This window comes from Lepidochelys kempii, chromosome 4, assembly GCF_965140285.1.
Source record: "Lepidochelys kempii isolate rLepKem1 chromosome 4, rLepKem1.hap1, whole genome shotgun sequence".
In the NCBI taxonomy this organism is placed as follows: Eukaryota; Metazoa; Chordata; order Testudines; family Cheloniidae; genus Lepidochelys; species Lepidochelys kempii.
This window is the reverse complement of record NC_136383.1, coordinates 69,019,699-69,042,487: the sequence shown is the minus strand read 5'-3', so window position 1 is coordinate 69,042,487 and position 22,789 is coordinate 69,019,699. Positions and strand designations below refer to the sequence as shown.

The 22,789-nt window shown below is 44.5% G+C and overlaps 1 protein-coding gene across 24 annotated transcripts in view; it reads left to right on the top strand.

The window, feature by feature from the left end:
- Positions 1 to 22,789, top strand: part of NEK1 (NIMA related kinase 1) — a 189,371-nt gene that overhangs the window by 73,955 nt on the left and 92,627 nt on the right. For 23 of the 24 annotated variants that reach the window (XR_012158623.2, XR_012158624.2, XR_012158622.2 and 20 more), the window contains 5 exons: positions 6,624 to 6,781; positions 9,222 to 9,281; positions 9,528 to 9,587; positions 9,718 to 9,753; positions 9,855 to 9,929. Coding sequence is in view for 20 of the 24 variants with exons in the window: in XM_078852507.1 (XP_078708633.1) it covers positions 6,624 to 6,781; positions 9,222 to 9,281; positions 9,528 to 9,587; positions 9,718 to 9,753; positions 9,855 to 9,929 (389 nt within the window). In the remaining 4 variants the exon portion in view is untranslated. The remainder of the gene's footprint in view (positions 1 to 6,623; positions 6,782 to 9,221; positions 9,282 to 9,527; positions 9,588 to 9,717; positions 9,754 to 9,854; positions 9,930 to 22,789) is intronic. The other variant, XM_073341593.2, reaches the window with a different exon arrangement.

Below are 22,789 nucleotides of genomic sequence, written 5' to 3'. Positions count from 1 at the left end.
AGCCATTTAAAGAAATCATAATCTAACACATACCTAGCTAGATTACTTACTAAAAGTTCTAAGACTCCATTCCTGGTCTATCCCCGGCCAAGACGACTACAGACAGACACAGACCCTTTGTTTCTCTCCCTCCTCCCAGCTTTTGAAAGTATCTTGTCTCCTCATTGGTCATTTTGGTCAGGTGCCAGCGAGGTTACCTTTAGCTTCTTAACCCTTTACAGGTGGGAGGAGCTTTCCCCTGGCCAGGAGGGATTTCAAAGGGGTTTACCCTTCCCTTTATATTTATGACACATACACTTTATCCAGCAATTTGCCTTCAACATCTGCTCTGTTGGGTGGACTGTGTCCTGGTCTTAATGACTGGACTGTGTAATGAAGTGTGATTTCTCAATCATATGGAAAGGAAAGTTTGTTGCATAAACGGGGCAATTTTTTCATCAATTACCTCTTTTTGTAATCTGCTGATTCTTATCACAAATTTATCTATGGTTGTTTCTGGATGATGGAGATTTTTTTGTTTTCTTTTTGCTACAGGTGATATACTGTGGCTATGTGTGACATACATGATGTTACTGAAACACTATGTAGATAACTCTGAAACTATAAAAAATTATGGTGATCTTGAAGGTGGATAGTCTTCAGAATCCTGTATGTTGAAGATGGATTCTCCTAAACAAAAAGTCAATGCAGTTATTTAATTATTATTACCATACTGCTCATTTAGTATTGCTCATTGCATTCACGGACACTCAGTACTACTTTAAAGGTGAAATTATAAAAGGAAGATCTGCCTCTTTCAGCTATTTATTTTTTATCACAACTGCATCTAAAATGCTAGTACCATAGGGTAACAACTATATTTTTTTGCTCAAACATGAGAATTCAAGAATAGTCCAGAAGGAAGACAGGCAGTCCTTAAGAAAGAAGTATGAAATAAAAAAGTTTATCAACCTGATCCTGCATGTTCAGACATGTTCTTTTCATCATCTTCAACACAGCTTCCTCCTGAGAAGGAACGCATCTCATGATGTTGTTTCATTGAGGCAACCAGGCTTTGCATTTCTTTGTTGCACTGTTTGCATTTTGCAGGCATGCCTGTCTTACCCCCAGGTAGAGGAATTTCATTAAAATATTCCCAAACTGGGTCTCTGTTATAGCCTGCTGCCACTATATGTTTTCCCATCTGGTGAGAGAATGGTATGATAGATCTCAGATCAATAAAGGCTACACTCAGAAAGAACTTAAGACTTCTGGAATATGCTGCTTAAACAGTTTCACTTTTGTTTCTCCTGCCTGTCCCCCCCGTCTCACAGTTATCTCCAGACTTCTTCTCCTTGTCCAGATTTATTCCGCCCCCAGCACTGAACTTTTTGAAACTTTGCACTTTTAGAGAGAGGTAAAGGATTGACTCTGTGTACACAAATTTGCAGAGGGACAATAGGGTTGAGGTCTGTTATTTCTCACCTCTATATATTTAATTTAATTTTTTATTTTATTTTATTTCAAAACATTTTTGCTGTTAACAAGCATGTTATCTCTGGAGACACAAATCCACAGTTTAAGAACTGCAAAACTGAGTATCTCTGATGGTATCTTCTATACTGAGCACTGAGTCCTATTGGGTAGTTAGAAAGATTAACTTAAATAATCTATATGATTGGGTTCCTAATCCATGAACAATTGGAACTCATTTACAAAACTTTCCTTAAATATGAATATACATGAATATATTGTCCCATACTATGGAATTAGAATTTATAATCCCTATTCCATGATGAGAGATCTTTGAGCTCAAAGATACCTTTATCTTTAGATAAGATTTTTTTTTCCCTCTCAAAAAGCATTTTATCAAAAAAATCCGATTTTTATCCACCCCGAAATAAATGTGGAGGCTCCAGCATGGCATGGGGGAAGCACAGGCCACTGGCTGCATGGAGGTGAGAGATCACCCTGCAGCCATTCCCTGGGACAGGGATTTGGCGGTGGGGCTGCTCCTGATCCTGACACAGCCTAGGGGCCAGGCCTGTCTCAGAAACATCCTGGAGCCCTGCCCGTCTGTTCTAGGCACATCAGGTGTGGGCTGGCAGGCTCAGCCCAGCAGGATCCAAGTGTAAAGGGGTGTGTGTGTGTGTGTGTGTGTGTGGATACAGGTGTGGGGTAAGAGGGTTCTCTCTGGGACTTTCTGGGTGCAGGTTGGCTCAGTGGGGGATCTGGATGCACAGGGACTTGGGAGTGGGGTTTAGGGGCAAGGTGGCTGGGGCTCAGTGGTGGGGGGCTCGGACTGGGTGTGGGGGGCTCAGCAGGGGGAGTCTGGGTGTGGGGGGCTCAGTGGGGGGTCCGGGTGCTGAGGGAGTGAGGTTTGGGGTGTGTGTGGGGGGGAGGTTTGATGGTCCTGTGTAATGGGGGAGTCCCAGCTGCAGTTGCTGCCAAGGGGATGCTGCATCCTGGGCTCTGCCCCGTGCCCCGCATCCCACCCCGCCCCCATTACCTTGTCCCACTATGGGCACTCACTGTTGTGCAGAAAACAGGATGGTTCTCAGCACACACAAGGGGAGCACAAACAGCACTAGGTCCCAGGAGGCGGTGTCCAGCTGCAGTGTCAGCAGGGCTGAGCAGTTCCCTCCTTTAGCGGGGCAGCTCTGTGCTCACAGATATGGGGTGAGAGGGCAGTGGTCTAGGACCCCATGTGCCCCTCCTTTCCTCCGGTTGGAGGGTAATGTCCCCCTCAAACTACGCCCATGGGTGTCCTCAGCCCCCGACTCCCTAGCATAGCTTTCCTTTGTTTCCCTGTCACTTTTTGCAGAGAAGCAAAGAAATCTGCAGGGGGACATTGTTTTCTGTGTGCATGCAGTGGTGCAGAATTTCCCCGGGAGTAAAGAGGTCTTGGATTCATTTTCTGGTCCCATCCTTGGTGCAGTGTGCAAAAAAGCTTTCTTGGCAGTCTTTCCTGGATCTCAGTCTGATTTGTGACGAGCAATGATTCCTAAATCAGTGAGTACAAGAAAGATATGTTTACATCCATGAATGGGAAGCAATCATTGCAAAACTTGCACATCCAAATTTACAGGGTGAGGCTGTTTGGGAAAACGTTAGAGAAATTAGAAGCTGGAGATGCAGAGAAGTTTAAACTTCAGTTTTGAATCCAGCATAGAAATTTGTTGTTCACTATCAACAGTTAGGGTATTTAAGATAGGACAGTTTGCTTAGCAGAGAGAAAAAATCTGGAGCAGAAGCTCTCAAGGAAGACCTAAATAGATTCCCCACCCACAACTAACAATCCTCAAAATGAGCATGCTCAGACAAAATGAACACTTGTGTATGAGAGTTTACAGTTGCTGTATAAAACTTTTTAAATCTACGCTCTGCTCCCAGAGTCTTAAATGCATAGTAGCAATTACAGCAAGGTTCAGGTCCTAAATTCTGTTTATACCCATTTATGTACATCACCACAAATTGTGCCCTGTCCAGAGAAACAGATCTACTCATAACTTGCTAGCTGATGGAAAGGATTTAAAATTGTAGGTTTTTCAAAATCAAAAGTATTTCAGCACAGAAAATTCTTTACCCAGAGGTCAAAATACAGCTTCGGCCATAATTTTTGCACCATGGTAAAGATTTGCATAGATCCAGAATGTCTTCATGTCAGTCATTTCCTGGTAGTGGTCATCTAGAGCCAGTTGTCTCCAGCAACTAGTTTGCTGGTGTTGCATTGGTATCCTCCCGCAATTAAATGTCACACTATATGCTTCCTAGAAATTACTTCTGAGTACATGGAACAGCTTATTGGATGCAATGCAATATTAGGTGTCATTTGCAGATCATATCTAAATGTCCTGTTGTGGGCAGGTTAGTTCAAGCAATATGTTGATAACCAGGTCAACTTTTACTCTAGACCTTGCGTGCTCTCTTTCAGAAGCAAGCCTTGCAGGATGGGACTGTACTTGGAACACAGCATAACCTAAGGGTTATGGTCCCTCACCTTAGGAAAAGGAAAACATCCAGATCTCTGAACTTCACACTTTGTGCAGCACAATCTTCCAAAATCTCAAAATACACATCCTTTTAGTTCACTTTTACAATTCTGTCAGTCCTGTGCTGCAAGAAAACAAGGATGGCCACACAGAATCACACCAGTAGTGCACTGAATTCACTGTTGTCACTGATATTACCAGCTGCTTCAGAGGAAGGTGCAAGAAACACATTAGCGACAATTATGGAGCAGTGTGTCACAGTGGAAGTTTGTTTCTGCATCTTGTTAGTTAGAAGCTGGCTTACGCTCTGAATTATGAATATTTGTATCCCTCCCAAAACCAGTGAGTAAGTGGAGGTCAGAGTTCCTCTGAGGCAATGAAAATTATGTGCCAGACAAAGAAGAATCTGCTGCCTTTCAAGGCAGTCCACATAAAGGAAGAGGTTAAATCATCCTTCACAGGCACAGAAGGCCAGCTTTTTGTACTTGATAGACAGCCAAGGAACCTCTGCTGCATCTGCAGAAAGATAAGTTACTTCTTGAAGCAGAGACTCCTTCATTTGCACCTGGACCACCTATGATTAACAGCCTGGGCTTTAAAAGTGAAGTGTAGTTCAGCAGGGACTCTGTTCTCATTAATATACTTTGGTAATGAGACAGAACTCAACCAGGAAATTTCATTCATTGAGCTAGTCTAATTTTATTTTTCATTTGAAGGGAAACAGTCTATGCCCCAAAGTGCTTACTATCTGTTAAGTCTGTACAGTGCTCAACACTGTGGCCCTGGCCTGTAATTATTACTACTTCTACTAATTAATTAAAATTAAAGTTCTGGTGATCTTCGCTACACTAGTTGCTCCAGTATGGCTGATTAGAGTCATACATCCAATCACCCTAAAAAACCAAATACCCAGCCCAGTGGCTTTTTATACAGGTACATTGGATTCTGTATCTGAGTATCATCAGATGTCAAAATTCATCAGACTAGCCAGATTAGGAAAGCCAGGTGTAGATTTATCTAGTCACCATTATCTCCAAAAGACGGTTTGGAATTAGTTTCTTTATCTATGTATTAACACTGTAGTTGTCATGATGATAAGGTTGTTGTTTTTCTAGCTCCAGAAACCTTTCTGCACAAGGTAAGTTTTTCTTTACATAATTCTTGAGAAATAGTTCTTCCATTATTTGGTTCCAGTCTTACCTACTCCTTTGGGAAGGTTACACAATTGTCATTCCTGCAGCTCTAAAGATATCTCAAGTAAACACACACCATTTGTATCCTGTTCATGCTGTTCCATCCAAAATACCAGTGGCTTAAGCTTTCAAAGTTGCTGTAGGCAAGATGTTAAAATACTGCACTAGTTGGCATATCAGGTAGCTGGGTGACCATTCATAGAGGGAATTAAGGCCCTTCCACGTGCTTCTAATAGTATTGTGGCTAGAGAGTCATCCAAGGAAGACTTGCAAAGTAGGTGTCTGCTTCTCTGTCAAGTTATCACTTGGTAGTAAGGCTACTGAGTTCCTAAGTTAATTCCTTAAATTATGAGACTTTTGCTTTATATGGGAAAACTTCTATCTCTCCTTATTTTTCTAATGTAATAATTACAATTTTGCTTTTTCCTTCCCTCCCAACTTCTATGAATCACATCTGCTACTTGACATTTGTTACAATTTGAGGGGAGAAGCTGTAAACCAGAATGAGAATTTTCGTACTTGATGATTTTCATTCTGTTAGTAGTCTCTCTCCTTGTTTTAGACCACCCTAATAATCTGATAAATGACAGGAATACAATGATAGGAATTCCATAGATGAGAAGCATTACCCATTTGTTATGAATGTGGAGAGAAACTGCAGGAAAAAAAATTCTTTCTGCTCGAAATGTCCTGTAGTCAAAGTTTCTAAACTTGGTAGAGTTTAAGGGGCACTTTTGAGTCTGAAGAGATCTAGAGAAGATCATCTCTTTTTTTTTTTCCTGCCAAACGCATAGCCAACACAGCCCTCTCAAACTATGTGTTTGGCAGGAAAAAGAGATATGTGGACCTCTTCAGACTCAACTCTGTTGTTTTTTTTAATGACTTTTATACAGTGTTTCAATAAATGTTGAAAGAAATTATATCTCAACCAAAGCATATTTTGACTGATGGCAAAATAGTACATGTTCTAAAATATATTCTAGTATTGGTACTGCATGCAAGCCCAACTGCTGTAGATAGCAGTGTAAGTGATTATCCTATGGGCTTCATACAGTTGCATCTAGTTTATTCAAACAACTTAAATTACTGGATGAGGAGAGGAAGACTTCCAGAAAACTACTGGAGTACATTTGTGTCCTAGTCTGGGGGTCTTGGGTATTTGAAATTTCTCTTGCTCTGCTTCTGTGGGGAGAGGAGATGATTTTCACTTTTTGGAGGGGAAGTATCTCAACTGGGAAGAAGATGCCATTTTGATAGTTGTCTAATAAAAGTGGGAAAGGCTTGGAGAGAAGTTGTGCCCCTTTCTCAAATGAATACTCTGAATCTAGTCTGAGACTTTTTTGTCTTGATAACCGGTCAGGTAACTTGAGACAGAGCAATGCAACAATATCCAAAGAAGACTAGCTATGTAAGTTTAACTATGAGACAAACCATTCATATTTCTTCCTTTCTTGTTTAGTAAAACGACCAGCTCAAGGACAAATCTGTGCTTCAGCTGTGCCAGCTCAGAAAATTACCAAACCTGCTGCAAAATATGGAGTGCCTTTAATGATCAAGAAATCTGGCGATGCATCTAAAAAATTTCATGAGAAGAAGCCATTAGCTAAGTTTAGACAGGTGAGGGCACAGGAGTGGTAATAAGGAAGGTATATATTTCCAGAAGTTTTGTTTTCATTAACTAATTTGATTTACCTTACTTAAACTACTTAAAATACTAGTCCACTAATATCCTATTATTGTTGCTTTTCATTTACATCTGTTGTATTGACATACATCTACACAGGAAATAGTTGCATTTAGGTAAACCAATTATATGCCTTGTTTTGTTTTGTTTTTCTTATTTTGTAAGAAGATATTGCTGAGCTGGGAGACTACTATCAGTCTGGTTTGGAATGCTACTTAAGTTGGCTGCAGCTTGAATGGCTTCAGTAACCTCATTTTGTGGCAGTCAGTTTTAGGAATACAGTAATTTTACAACTGAAGTTTGCAGAACCCCTGGAACTATTTTTAATAGTCACTATTCAGAGTATTCTCTGTGACTATTTCTTCATCTGTAAAATGGGGATAATGATACTGATCTCCTTTTGTAAGGCCTTTTGAGATCCATTGATGGAAAAGCACTATATAAGACCTTGGTGGTATTAGATATTTTTTTTTGTTAATCTATTCGATGTTCAGATCTATTTTTTTCTATTAGTAAGTGTACTTGTTCCATATTCAGCACCTTCAAACTTAAATATACAGTGTGATCAGTAGATAAGGATGGCCATACCGGGTCAGACCAAAGGTCCATCTAGCCCAGTATCCTGTCTTCTGACAGTGGCCCATGCCAGGTGCCCCAGAGGGAATGAACAAAACATCGAGTGAGCCATTTCCTGTCGCTCATTCCCAGCTTCTGGCAAACAGATGGCACATCTAAGTGAATTGTCTGTTAATATGCAATACATGCTCCATAATATACTGGACTCTTCAGAGAAAGCAGAAGTTGAACTAGACTGAGGAGGACGGTACCTCTAAATGAGTAGATCCTCTTCTAAAGCAACTGCATTTCTATGGAGGGGTGTAACAAAATCCTGGCAAAACAAAATTAGGTAGCTAGTTATGCTGTCCTTTCAATGGATTATTCTTTAAAAGATTCCGTGTGTTTCGAAGCAGGTACCACTGGACTCTGGTGGACAAAACCAAATTCTGTGTTTAAAATTTTAATGGAATTTGTGATCTTAATAATGGATTTTAAAAGTAGAGGGAGCATGAAAATGTGTTTGGAGAAGAAAACTGGCAATAGGATGTGGAATGGGGCCAGACTGGTACAGATACATCTGACAAAGCCATGCTGTTTGGTCTTCACGTTGTCCTTGAAGGTGGACATTTATAAGTGCTGTTAAATAACCTTATACCAAGACTCAATCTATTCAAGTTTCACTTTAAAATAAAACCACTACACTGTGTATACAAAAGTGAAGAAATTCAAAACAGTGGTGCCTGCAGGAAGTGTAATTCTACCATATTGTCCCTGCTTCTTTCAGTGATTGACTGTGACCTTGTATAAGGTGACAGGCAAAGTATATGTTTTAAATATCTGCCTGACTGAACAGAGGGAGCTAAGGGAACAAGATTATACCACAAAACTATGGCCCTTTTCCAACAAACAGAAGAGTACATGTCTCTAAATACAATAGAATCTGAGTTACGAAGATCTCAGGAATTGAGGTTGTTGGTAATTCTGAAATGTTTGTAACTCTGAAGAAAACATTATGGTTGTTCTTTCAAAAGTTTGCAACTGAACATTGACTTCATACAGCTTTGAAACTGTACTATGCAGAAGAAGAATGCTGCTTTTAACCATCTTAATTTAAATGAAACAAGCACAGAAACAGTTTCCTTACCTTGTCAAATCTTTTTTTAAAACTCTTTATTTTTTAATAGTTTAACACAGTACCGTACTGTGTTTGTGTTTGCTTTTTTTTGTCTCTGCTTCTGCCTGATTGTGTACTTCCGGTTTCAAAGCAGTTTGTGGTTGACCGGTCAGTCTGTAACTCTGTTGTTTGTCACTCTGAGGTTTTACTGAACGTAAATACCAGTTAGCAGTGTTATTACATAAGAATAAAGTATTCACTATAGTTTGAACAAACTCTGTAGTTGGAAATTTCAAGGCCAACTTGTTTTCCCAGTGAGCACTGTGATTGGCATCTCCAGGGACCTTCAACTTGTTAAGAAGGGCATAGAGGATCAGTGTGCATTGATATTCTCAGAGAAGGGAAATTAATAGGAAAGATTAAAATTGAGCTTTCAAAAGTATTTTCTCATTTGTTTTGACTAGATAGAACCCATGGTCAAGAGCAAATGAAGAATTACAACAGAACTTGCCTTAGATCTTAACAGTATCTTTTTTTTTTTTCAGGCAGACTTCTGAATAATAAATGAAGCTGTGTTGTAAAATAGTGTTACATTTTAAATTACTGCTCTCTCACTTCCTGACTTCACTTTCCTATTATTTTGGGATCTAGAAAGTACCATGCACTGAGCTATCTAATTTGTAGTTTTACCTTTTATCTAGGCCCATCCAACTCCAATGAAGAAAATGAATCCAGGAGAAGAAAGGAGGAAAATGTTTGAGGTATAAAGACACCCATCTACCTGTTTTCAAGCTACATCAAAACCAAAACCAGAATAAAACGATTTTTAAAATGCAAAATAAAACCTCCAAACCTTTCCTCCTTATTTCTTTCCTCCAAAGACCCTTTAACTTCTTAATTTTTACCTTTCTGGGCGTGCCTCTGCCATTGGAGTACTAACTACCATGATCTAAATTTGCTAAAAGTAGTGTTCATTAATAAATTCTAAATATATACTTATTTTTCAGGAAGCTGCAAAAAAGAGAAGATTTGAATTACTTGAGAAGGAAAAACGACAAAGAGACCAGGTAGACCTAATACTTTGGCTTTTTTTTCTATTTACAATGATGCTTTAAGTAATAAAATCTTCCCTTGTGTAGTTCGTCATAAAGTACCTCAGAATATATAGTTTAATATTCCCACTGTTCAAACTTTCAGAAGGCTGAGCAGATGAGAAGACTGGAAAAGGAAAGGGTAAAATACGTTTGAATTTTATTTTCAACATTGAAATTGAATTTTTAATAGAAAATTGAATCCTTGAACTTCTATTTCCTTTTATTTTTTGTCTTCTCCAGATGGAACGGATAAACAGAGCCAGGGAACAAGGCTGGAGAAATGTGCTTAGTTCAGGTGGAAGTGGTGAAGTTAAGGTTGGCAGCAGATGCTGAAATATATAGCACAATCTTTTTTCTCCCTTTTATTTATCTTCCATGGCACGTTCTTTTCTCCAGAACAGAAAGATGCCTATCTACATGTGGAGCTACCCCCAGTACTAATCTATGAACCGTCTTAGAGATACTGATTAATGGCCCCCTTCATGTACCCAACTTCTTGGTGTTTGAGTACACTTCTCTGATTTCTAACATGTTCCATCAAATTTTTTCATCTTCCTTCATTCTGCCAATAATTTCATCCTTCATACACCACATTTGTTTCCTTCCTTCTCCCATTCCTCCCTCTTGTCCTTTTTCTATACTGAACCTGTGCGTGGAACAACCTTCTTCTCCTCATTCAAATGCCTCACAATTTTCTGTCTAGGTATTTTTATGGCCCCCAACAATGTAGCATCTGAGCTCCTCCCCTATGAGAGATTTTGAGTTGTTCCTTTCTGCTTTTCGAGTCCATAGAAAAAATAGCTTGCCTAATTTATCAGTAGCAAGTGTTTGTGTGAATAACTTGCTGAGAGAAAGTTGCGGTTGAAGAGAAGTTTTGCATTAATTCTGAAAGAGGTAAGGTCTGTTGTATTAATTTAGATGGAATATAAGGAATTAAAGATGCTAAATAAATTCAGTTACTGTTTAACATTGAACAGAGTTTGGGGTTTGGTATGCAGAGGCTGTAGCTTGCTTCCTATTATGGCAAATACAGTATTAAAAATTCTTTTAACTTTTTATTAAAGATATAGAAAAGAGAGAAAAAGTAAAGCATTTGAAATGTCAAGTATTTAGTAGGCCTTTTATTTTAATTTTTTGATACTGGAGTTTTAGAAGTTTTGTTTGGGGGTTTTTGGTATAAAAGAGAAGAAGTTGGTTGAGATGAACTGGAGCTGCTGTTGTTGCTGTGGTTAAAATAAAACAAAATCAGACATTAGGTGATGATTAGGAGCTGGTAGAGTGGCCACGTTGTTGGGATTTTTTTATTTTTTTTGCCTGGTTTGCTTAGGACACTTTTTTGGAGTAGGATGAAGGTTTGGGGTTTTAGGAAATGATGGAGGAGGCAGCCATGATGCTTGCGTTAGCACCTGGTATTTTATTTATTTATTTATTTTACTTTTTTAAAAAAGAGGTGATGGTGGAATAGCTCATTTCCTCATTATTTTGTCAATTAATTAGGGTAAGTTTTTGATGCACTAATTTTAGTTGATTAATTTTTGGAAAGTTCTTCACTCTTGCAAGAGTGACTTATGTAGGCTAGATCTGGAGAAAGTTCTGTTTTTGAATGCTTGTGGGCTCTCCTACTGAGTGATAGTTACCTGAGAACATTATTGTTGTGGGAAGCCAGACACATACTGTGACTGTGTGTCTCAGTGCATAGATCAAAGTAGTGGAGAGGTGTTCATGGTAACTTATATTGCTAAACAAATGAAGGGATGTATTTTCTACTAGTTATAGCTTGTTCAGGACACGGAGGCTTCACTACTAGATATGAGACACATGTGGATCACAGTGATCAGGTTTTATGTGTTTTTGCTTTTTACAGAACAAGAATGTGAGGAAACTGCACGGGCACATCTGTGTCCCACATGACTGTTTACTCACTCTACGCAAACATACAAGGCCTAGCTATATAGATGCTGGTACTCTCATTGCTGATCTCTTTCCAACCTAAAAAACCTAAAAAAGGGTGAGCACCGCTAGAGGGCTTACAAACTATTTAAAGAAATACTGCTGTTTTCCTTTACACTACATATTCCTCCCCCCTTAAATGTAAAAGGACATAAAGTTACAAATCAAATATCCTTAAAATACTGTTAAATATACAGACATGCTACAAAATATGTCTGAGAGGTGGTCTACAACCTCTCATGGACATTATATCAGTGTCTGGACTTGGTGGTGTAACTGAATCGGAAACATCTTCCTGCTTTGTCACCTGTAGTAGAAACAGGGACATGAGCCTCACTGGTAGCATCACAAGTCACGGTCTACAGTTGTATTGTAGGCTTGGTGCTTGCAATCAGCATCACTGGTGTAGGACATCCTGAAAGCTGGTTGACGTGTTTGGTGGCACTTCTATCCAATAAGACAGTCTGTGATGTAATCACTCTGGGTTTCAGTGAATTATCTGAGTAGTCTCTTCATAAGACACTTTTCCACATGAAAACCTTGCATCTGGGTGTGCACAATTTGGCTTTTGATCATTGTTTCTTAAGAACCTCTCTCTGTAGATTGAGTTTAATGAATCCAGATGAAACCTCAGATGATATTCTACAATGCTGGTATCTGATTTGTAGTAGCATGCATTTCCTTTCTAGAAGCCAAGAGAAGATTTGCAGTTGTATGTTGTAAACTGGTACAGTATTATCCAGAGCCATCGCATGTATCACTTGCTTGAGTATTTGGATAAACCAAAAATGTGAATTGAAGTAATCCCTTTACATGTGCTAATTGTGAGGTGCTTCTTTCACTGTCTTCAGTTTCCATTTGTTGTAGGTAGGGTTGGGGCAATGTCTTACCACCAGCTAGGGATGCAAATGTGTGGGTAGTTTGAAGTAATCACAGCTACCGACTATCCTGTTTTTCTTCATTACTGGCACTACAGAGGTGCTCCATTAACTCCTTACTCTTGGATAAAATTCTAGAGAGCTATAAGTGCTGTAGTTCTGCTTCTACTTTTGGCTGTATCACAAAAGGTACTGGCTGTGCTTTGAAAAATTTAGAAATTACTCCCTTTTAAAAGCTTTGTTTTTGTTTTCTTATGTTTTAAAGTTCTGAAACCATCCTGAAGGATATCAGCTGCCTTCTCCAAAAGTTCAGCTGATTTTTGATTTGTGCTGGAGTCTGGTTGGTTGAACATGCAAGAATGTTATGCTTTGCTAGTCTAGCTAAATCTCAGCCATTCTCTGCCAAATAGTACATGATCCCCTCTTTATATCATTGAGGTTCACATAAGTTACAGTAGCTTTTCTTTAATAACAGCCAAGGCTGGCCTTTGGAGTGGGCTGTATGGGCCCCTGCCCAGGGCAGCCTGCCCAAGGGGGTGCTGTGCGCAGGGTTTGGATTCCCACCTGACCTGCTGCCAAGAGGCCAGCTGGACTGACGGAGGCAGCAGGGTAGGCAGGCAAGCAGCAGTGTGAGGGAGGGGGAAAGAGACCCGAGCTGCAGGGCGCAGTTGGACGACCAGCCGTCAGAGCTAGGTGACTCCTCGGAAGTAGCAGTGCCCCTCCTCCGCCCTGCTCCACGTGTGCAACTGCTGCTGTTCCTGTCCTCCCACCCCCGTGTTCCTCCCTGGAGTTGTCCCGGGCCACTGCAGACTGGGAGCGTCCTCCTGTCTGCTCTGCGGGGGGAGGTGCGGCTGATGGCGGGGTCTCCCCCTCCATCCCACCCGTGTACCCAATTTCCTCTAAATTGGGATGATAGGACAGGGGGAATCTGTGTGTGCTGCTGCCTCTCTAGGCCTGGAGCTGCTGGCAGATGGTTGTCTGAACGTGTGTGCCTGAGTGAGTGAGTGCGCTTTCTCTTTAAGAAATCACTCATGGTCAGGAGCCTGAAATACACACTTCCCCTCAACACAGGCACACACACATTCCCCTCAACACCTTCCCCCCAATACACACACCAGGGCTCCCTGCATCCAAGTCACTTCCCCACTTGGGCTGTGCTGAGGCATCAGGAGCTGCTGCTTTCCTGCCCTCCCCTTACACAGCCTGCAGGGAAAGTGACCTGGATGCAGGAAGCCCTGACATTGCTCCTTGCTCCTCCTCCCCCTCACAGCCCCCTAGGCCCCCGTGGGGCAGAGGAGCAGCAGTCCAATGGGGGAGTGAGCAGCAATGCCAGCTGCTTTGTGCATCCAGGTCAGTTTCCCCATGTGGATGCAGGAGGAGGATGCAAGGTTAGGGGCAAAGGGGGCACAGTGCAGGGGTTAGGGGCACAAGAGGGGGGCAGGTGTTGGGATGCGTGAGGTGAAGGGGGCATGCACAGTGCAGGGCTTAGGGGCAGGGGTTGGGGTGAGGAGGCGTGCACAGGTTAGGGGCTTAGGAGGGAGGTGCAGGGGGTAGGAGGGTAGGAATTGGGGCACAAGAGGAGTGCAGGGGTTGGGGTGAAGGGGGCACAGTGCAGGGGTTGGATGCACAGGAGGGGGCAGAGGTTGGGAGTGAAGGGGGTCTAGGGATTAGGGATGGAAGAGGTGGAGGAGGCATTTGGGGCGAAGGGGGCACAGTGCAGGGATTAGGTGGGAAGGGAGGGTGAGGAGCCCATGGGGGGGCCACGGGCAATGGGGGCAGGGGTGTCACCCTCACAGGGACCAGGGGCACCAAAATGCAAGTTTGCCCAGGGTGCCATTTTCCCTAAGGCCAGCCCTGATAACAGCCAGTTGAGCAGGATTTCCACTGTGTATGGCTTTTACTAGCACTGAGGTTTTCTGCAACTTCAGTTGTTTAAGTAGTCTGTGATAATGCTGTGAAATTGCAGAAACTGCAAATCTCTGACCAATCTTCATTTTAAGTCTTTCTCCATCCACTTGTAATTAAATCCAAATAACACTTTTTGGTTTTTGCGTACTGCAAATATACATCCTACTCATGATTTGTGGACACCCCAGCACTGCAATTTGGAATATTTTCACTAGCAGTGTACAGCAGAAGTTGCACATGTGCTCTTCATGCTCTTGTGCTCCCTCCCCCCTCTGCAACATAAAGAACATGGTGACCCACTTAGTTCCTTCAGACCACCTTAAGTAGAACAGTTGAAACAACCCTAATGTCACTTGGTTACTTTATTCTGGTCTGTACTGGAAAGTAGGTCGACATAGCTATGATGCCCAGGGGTATGAAATTCACACTTCTGAGTGCTGAAGCTATGCTAACCTGTCCGTTCCCTACCCCTTCCACCCCCCCCAAAAATAGATGCAACTAGGTTGATGGAAGAATTACCCCCAAAAGGAGAAAAAAAATTAAAAAGGCTCCTGAGGCAATCCTGGTAATTATAGGCTAGTAAGCCTAACTTTAGGACCCAGCAAATTGTTGAAGCTATAATAGAGAATAAAATTTTCAGGCACATAGATAAACGTGATGTTTGGAAAGAGTCAGCATGACTTTTGTAAACAGAAATTACGTCTTATTAATCTGTTAGAATTCTTTGAGGACGTCAATAAGCATTTGGACAAGGTTGATCCAGTGGATATAGTGTGCATGGATTTTTAGAAAGCCTTTGACAAGGTCCCTCACCAAAGGCTCTTAAGCAAACTAAGCAATCATAGGATAACGGTTACTTGTTGAAAGCTAAGAAACAAAGGGTAGGAATAAATGATCAGTTTTCACAATGGGAAGAGGTAACTAACAAGGTCCCTATGGCAGGGACCCTATCAGCCCCGAACTGGTGCAGCAGGTGTTAACTGTTCTGTCTTGTCCGAGGAGACCACACCCCATCGACTCTGCTGGGTATGCTCCAGCTGGAAGCAGGATATAAAAGCCAGCAGAGCAGCTCAGTTTGGGCTGAGCACCCCGGGGTGATGGCCCAGCTCACCAGTGTTACTGACTCTGGCGCTAGGCCACACTGCTCCAAGAGCAAGGGATGTATTATTGACTTGGGCCACTAGTAAGCACTTTCCCGAGACCAGGGGCTGTGTTATTGACTCCAACCATGAGGCTGCACTGCCCTGATTGCGAGGGTCATCTGACTAAGGCCACGCAGCCCCGAGACTGAGGGGAACCCTACAGATGCAACCGCGGGGCTGTAGGGTGACGGGTGTATCAGCCCTGCGACAACTGGTCGAGAATGCGAGCAGCGATCGGGACCTGCTACAAGGACCCAAACCAGACCAATGGAAGCCAAGCAACATCTGAAATGGCTATTAGAAAACCAGTAGCAGAAGGCTGCGCAGCAGCAGCAGACACAGCTGCTTCAGCAGCTCACCTCCCAGCAACAGTTTCTGATGGCGCAGGAACAGCAGCACCAGCTCATGCGGGAGTTAGCCACCCAACAACAGGCGCAGCAGGAACGTCTAGTCCCATGAATGGCATGGCTGTTGTGGACCTCCCCAAACCCTTTCCCTAGCGCGGCAGGAGCAGACTGGGCGGTCTGATGGAAATACCGATATGCCAGACAAAGATGGGGCCCAGTGACGATCCAGAAGTGTTCCTCATGACACTGCCACCCAGTGGCTACCCAAGCACTGGACCCCTACCTGACTGGCCCAGCACTGACTGCATACAGGAACCTCAAGCTGCAGGAGGCATTAGAATACTTAAGGGTCAAGGTAGCCATCCTGGACCAAACAGACGTCAACGCCGAAACATACCACCAGCGACTCCGCTGTGAGCGGTACCCACCACGGGTCAGACCCAGAGTGGTGGCACAGCGACTCCATGTTGGCAGTGGCTGGAACCGGAACATTGGACTGGGCTCCAAGTGGCCGAAGCTGTGGCCCGGAACAGTTTATCCAGATCTTGCCTGCTGGGGGTGGAAGTAGTGGGTGCAACAGTGTCACCCGACGACCCTCGCTGGCAGAAGACTACATGGCTGCTGAGGGATCGGAGTGATTGGCCCATAAACGGGGGAGCCCAGGAGATCAAGACTGACCGGCAGGCTGGGGACCCCGCAAGACTGAAGCGGGGAATCCTCACCTTTATTCCAGGTCGCCGGTGCCGACAAGGATGCTCAGCACAAGGGACCCAATTGGGGCAACCCCTGCCTGGGAAGAGAGGACCCACCAGGTGGACGGAGCACACCCCAGGCCACTCTACCTACAGGGAGGAATCGTGTCCGATATTGCAAGTGTGGACAAGGGGGGCATTTCTGTAGAGAATGCCCTACATGGATTGTAACTAAAAGCATGAATGGGTAGTCGGTCATGGTGCCTGGAAGAGGGACCCAGGTAAGATCTTGATTTGTTCGGGTGAACGGGTTGCTAACAACGGCCCTGGTTGATTCAGGGTGCAGCCAAAAGCTCATTCGGACCAGCCTGGTGAAGATCACAGGCTCGGCCAGAGCACCCATACATCTTCAGGACATCCACAGAGATGTGAGACCATACCCGACCACCCAGGGAGTGACTTGAGGCCGTTCATCAGGAAGGCCTATGCTTGGTTGGGGTGGCCCCAAAGCTAGCCTACCTGGTGATCTTAAGGCGTGAATGGCAGGGCTTCACTGAGCTCCTGCATGGGTGGAGGGTACACCCTTCAGGAGTTAGCGGGGCATGCCCCGCATGGGGGGCATTGTTGGGTCTGGACAACCCCAAAGAAGGACCCTCGGGGAACCTTGGGACACCAGAGACCAACCTCCCCCCACCTGAAGCCCCACACAGGGAAGGGGAAGGGTGGCTAGACATTGACAGGGACCTCCTAGAAGAACAAAGGGAAGACCCAACCCTCAACCAGTCCTGGGAACAAGCGACAGGCCCTACCCAGGAGGAGGGCTAACTCCAGTGCTTTCCCCAAGGATCCCAGTTTGAGATCCACCACAGTCTTCTCTACTGGCTGGTCCAAGACCTGCAGATAAAGGAAGTCCTGTGCCAACTGCTGGTCCCACGGTTGTTCTAGCGAGACTTGCTGCGCCTGGCCCATTCTGTGCCTTGGGCTGGGCATCTGGGGAAGGAGAAAATGCTTCAGAGGGTGGCCCGAAGATTTTTATGGCCTGGTATACACCAAGAAGTGCGGGACTACTGCCCTGAGTGCCAAAAGGCTGGCCCAAAGGTACCGAGGGCCACCATGGTGCCCTTACCTGTGGTCAGAATCCCTTCAACCATATTGGCCTAGACTTGGTAGGGTCTGTGGAAAAGAGCAGCACAGGTATATTCTTGTTGTAGTGACTACGCAAAGCGGTACCCCGAGGCTGTCCCTTTGCGGTGCACCACAGCTCCCGCTATTGCTAACGAATTCATGCAGTTCTTCACCAGAGTTGAGCTACCACATGAGATACTAACAGGCTGGGGAACTAATGTAACATCAAGGTTGATGGCTACCCCGCCTGCTAAATATCTATGCCCTCAAAACCTCAGTCTGCCACCCCCAGATGGGTGGGTTAGGGGAGCGATTTAACGGGACCCTGAAATCAATGCTGAGGAAGTTCATGGAGGATTATCCGCGGCCCTGGGATAAGTTGCTGCAAGCACTACTCTTTACCGTACGAGAGGTCCCACAGGTGTCCACTGGTTTTTCCCCCTTTGAACTTCTCTATGGAAGACAGCCCCGGGGAATCCTGGATCTACTGAGGGAGATCTGGGAGGAACAGGAAACCCAGGTCAGAGGATCTGTCCAGTACATACTACGGTTGCGGAAGGATCTAGGTACTTTGGCTTAGGAGAATCTATTGCGAGCCCGACATGCTCAGGAGAACCAGTACAACAGAGGGACAAAGATGAGGACCTTTGATCCCAGAGACCGGGTCCTGTTGTTAGTTACTACTCTCCTCAGAATCTAAGCTTCTGGCTAAGTGGCATGGCCCCTTTGAAGTAACCAGACTGGTAGGGCCTGTCGACTACGAGATACAGCTACTGGGACGCTGGAGAAACATGCGGGCCTACCATGTGAATCTCCTCAAGTCCTGGAAGGAACGGGAAGGCCTGATGATTACCCTGTACCCCCCGGAACCTGAGCTGGGGCCACTGGCTGATGAACCAACTGAACTGAGGCCAGTAGCAATTGGCCAGGAGCTCAATGTCGAACAGTAGAAGCAGGTACAATGGCTAGTATCAGCCTTCCCCATTGTCCTGACAGCCTGGCCAGGGAGGACGAATGTGAAGAGCAATCACGTTGCCACTATCCCTGGCCAGAAGGTGAGAGAGAACCACCGTCCACTCTGCAAGAAGAAGTGGGGGGTTGTGCAGAAGGAAGTAGAAATGATGCGAGCTCTAGGAGTGGTTGAGGAGTCCAGAAGTGAGCGGCGGAGCCCCATAGTCCTGGTCCCTAAGCCTGACAGAGCGGTCGGATTCTGCATTGACTTCAGGAGGGTGAATGCTGTCTCTTGGTTTGATACATACCCCATGCCAAGGGAGGATGAACTGCTCAAGTGGCTGGGCAACGCAAAATTGATCTCTGTTAGACCTAACCAAGGGATACTGTCAAATCCTTCTGACACCAGCCTCCCGAGAGAAGATGGCTTTTCCTATGCCTTTTGGCCTATATCAGTTCACCAAGATGCCTTTTGGCTTGCATGGGGGTGTAGCCAGCTACCAATGGCTTATGAACCAAATACTGATTTCCCCCATAATTCATACGGTGCTGCATACATTCACAATGTTGTCTCTAGCGCAGGCTAGAAGGAACAACTCCAACACCTCACCAGCGTGCTGCGGGCCCTGTGGGATGTGGGCCTCGCCGCAAACCCAGCCAATTGTCACTTATGACAGCGGGAGGTGATGTGCCTGGGCTACACTGTGGGTAAGGGAAAGCTACGTCCCTTAATAGACAAGGTGCAGGCCTTGTGTGACTCCCCACTCCCATGACAGAGACAAGTGTGGCAATTCTTGGGGCTGGCTGCATACTACCTCTGTTTTGTACCTAACTTCTCCATGCTTGCCATCTCACTGACAGACTTGACAAAAAATTCCCAACCTCGGAAAGTCCAACGGTCAGAGGACTGTCAGGTCACTGTCCAGACCCTATGAGAACAGTTGACCTGAGAGCCGGTGTTTTCTACGCTGGCCTTCACAAAACCTTTCTTCCTCCAAGTGGATGCTTTGGAGGTAGGACTGGGAGTGGTGCTGTCACAAGAACCAGAGGGGGAGGAGCATGCAATCTTCTACCTCAGCCGCAAGTTGTTCTCCTGAGAGACCTGCTACTCCATGATAGAACGAGAGGCCCTTGCTGTTCAGTGGGTTGTCGATGCCTTAAGGTGTTACATTTTAGGGAACCCCTATCTCTTGGTCACTGATCCTCTGATGAATCCATAGTATGAAGGATACCAATGCATGAATCATGTGCTGATACCTCTCCCTCCAACCTTATGCCTTCCACGTGCTGCACCAGCCAGGGACGGCCCATGCGAACACAGACGACTTCTCCTGGGCGGAAGGAGAAGAAGGGGAAGGAAGACAGTCCCCAGACACCACCTTAAGAGGTGAGAGGGGATGTGATGGGGTGTATCAGCCCTGCACTGGTGCAGCAGGGGTTAACCCTTCTCTCTTAGCTAAGGAGGCCACGCCCCCTTGGCTCTGCTGGCCATGCTCCAGTTGGAAGCAGGATATAAAAGCCAGCAGAGCATCTCAGTCTGGGCTGACTGCTGGAGAGGAAGGAGGTGTGCTGCTGACTTCCAGCGGAGGACTGCCTACACTCCAGGACGCAGAGGCCAGCCAGACTGAGACGGATCCCCCCACACACTCTCGGGATGTCGCAGAAAGGGGAAGAGACAGTGGAGGCCCAGAGACCGCAAACTACAGAGAATCGGTTAGGAAGCCACCAAGGGAAACTTTGTGGGGAAGCTGTTGTAGAACCATAGACAGGCTGTGTGTTTCAGTAGGGTCCTTGCCGAGCTGGTGATGGGCAACGCCGCCACCAACAGGGCCCTGGGTTGGGACCTTGTGGAGAGGGCGGGCCTAGGTCCCCCTATCCTGGCCACCGCCCACCCCAGGGTGGTGGCCTAGCTCAACAGTATTACTGGCTCTGGCCACTAGACCGCACTGCCCTGAGAGCAGGGGCCATATTATTGACTCTGGCTGCTAGGCTGCACTGCCCTGATCACAAGGGTCATCTGACTAAGGCCACAGGACCACACAGCCCTCAGACCGAGGGCAATCCTACAGATGAAACCGCCGGACTGTAAAGCACCCCACCCCTACCCCCAAAAGGGGGATGGGTGTATTAGCCCTGCTACAGTCCACCAAAGATCTGAGGTGGGACCAGTGCTCTTCAACATATTCATAAATCATCTGGAAAAAGGGGTGAACAGTGAGGTGGCAAAATTTGCAGATGATACAAAATCACTAAATATAGTTAAGTCCAAAGCTAACTGTGAAAAGTTACAAAGGGATCCCACAAAACTGGGTGACAAAATGGCAGATGAAATTCCATGTTGTGAAGTGCAAATTAATGTACTCTGGAAAACATAATCCAAACTATATGTCCAAAATGATGGGGTCTGAAATAGTTCTTTCCACTCAAACAGGAGATCTTGAAGTCCCTATGGATAGTTAACTGAAAACATCTGCTTAATGTGCAGCAGCAGGCAAAAAAGCTAGCAATTTTAGGAGCCATTAAGAAAGGGGCAGATAGGAAAAGAGAAAATTATCATAATGCCATTATACAAATCCATGATCCAATTACACCTGCAGTAGTGCATGCAGTTCTGGATGCTTGGTGTCAAAAATATATATTCGAATTTGAAAAAGGCTCAGAGAAGGGCAACAAGAATGATTAGAAGTATGGAACAGCTTCCATATGAAGAGAGATTAGAAAGACAGGGACTGTTCAACTTGGATGTGATAGATGCCTCTAAAATTATGAATAGTATAAAAGTGAATAGTAAAGTGTTATCTAACTCTTAACGTAGTAAAAGAACTAGAGGTCACCTGATGAAATTAATAGGTGGCAGGTTTAAAACAAACAAAAGGTAATAGGACTTCACACTACACACAGTCTGTGGACTCATTGCCAGGGAATGTTGTGAAGGCCAAAACTATAATGGGGTTAAAAAAAGCATTCAATAAGTTCATGGAGGATAGGTCCCATCAATGGCTATTAGCCAACATGGTCAGGGATTCAACGCCATGCTATAAATATCCCTAAACCTCCAAAAGCCAGAAGTTGGGACGGGATGACAGTGGATGGATCACGTGAAGTTGTTCTGTTCTGTTCATTCCCTCTGAAAGATTTGGCAGCAGCCATTATCAAAAGACAGGATACTGGGCTGGATGGATCATTGGTCTGACCCACTGTGGTGTTATGTTTTTATGTTCTAAAGGCGTAACTGACGGCACTCAGTGCCTGAGCTTGAGTGCCACATCTACAAAGAGACTGGAAAGATAACTATGCTAAGCCTATGACATGGTAGTTACTATCACTGGCTGTGTTGGCAGTGGTACATCAATCACTGTCTGTTCCAGCACCATCTTGCTTGGAATCTTTGCTTTTGGCGTTGTCAGTTTCATCTTCAGTAGCACTTTCAAAGCAATTAGAGGAGGCTCCAGATCCCTCAGCACAGATACCCTTAAAGAGGGGTTTCACAGCTCTGAAAGGATTGTTCGTCTTTTTTGGATCTTAAGATCACCTCAGAGTATGCGTTTCCATTATAAGAGACTTCTCCTATTTCTGTGCCACCAAAATCTCTTTGAGAAAGATCTCAGGTACCTGTACTGAAAGTTTATCTCCAGCAATGTGACGGCGAGAATGAGAACAGAAGCCTTACCCAGATATTCAAATCTCCAATTGTTACCCGATCAATGGAGGGGCTTTTGTCTTCTGAGTCCAGCTCCTCCTTGGAGTCCATCAGGAGTCCTTCACGTAAGAAGAAACCAGGTCAGCAAACAAATAAAATAAAACCAGACAAGACAGTATAAATGAACCTCATTATTCTTGGTTTCCTCTGAAATGAGTGAATGTCTTATCCATTTGGTCTACAGATTTGGCCGTTTTGGCCACCATGACCTCAATATGCACAGTATTCAGGACAAGTTTTCCCCCTAGTGTGTGGGGAATCATTTTTAAATCACTTACTCCAAGTGTCTCATAATTCTCATAATTTGGTTATGGAAACAGAAGAACATCAAAACTCTAGTGGTGAGAAAACTCTGGTTCTTCAAGAAGATTCATCTGGAGTTCCACATGTTTCTCCTCCTTCACCTGATTGATGCTGTTTCATCTTCTGTACTTATGGCAATGGACGATTTAAAAACCTTTCAAAAAGTATTGAAACATATA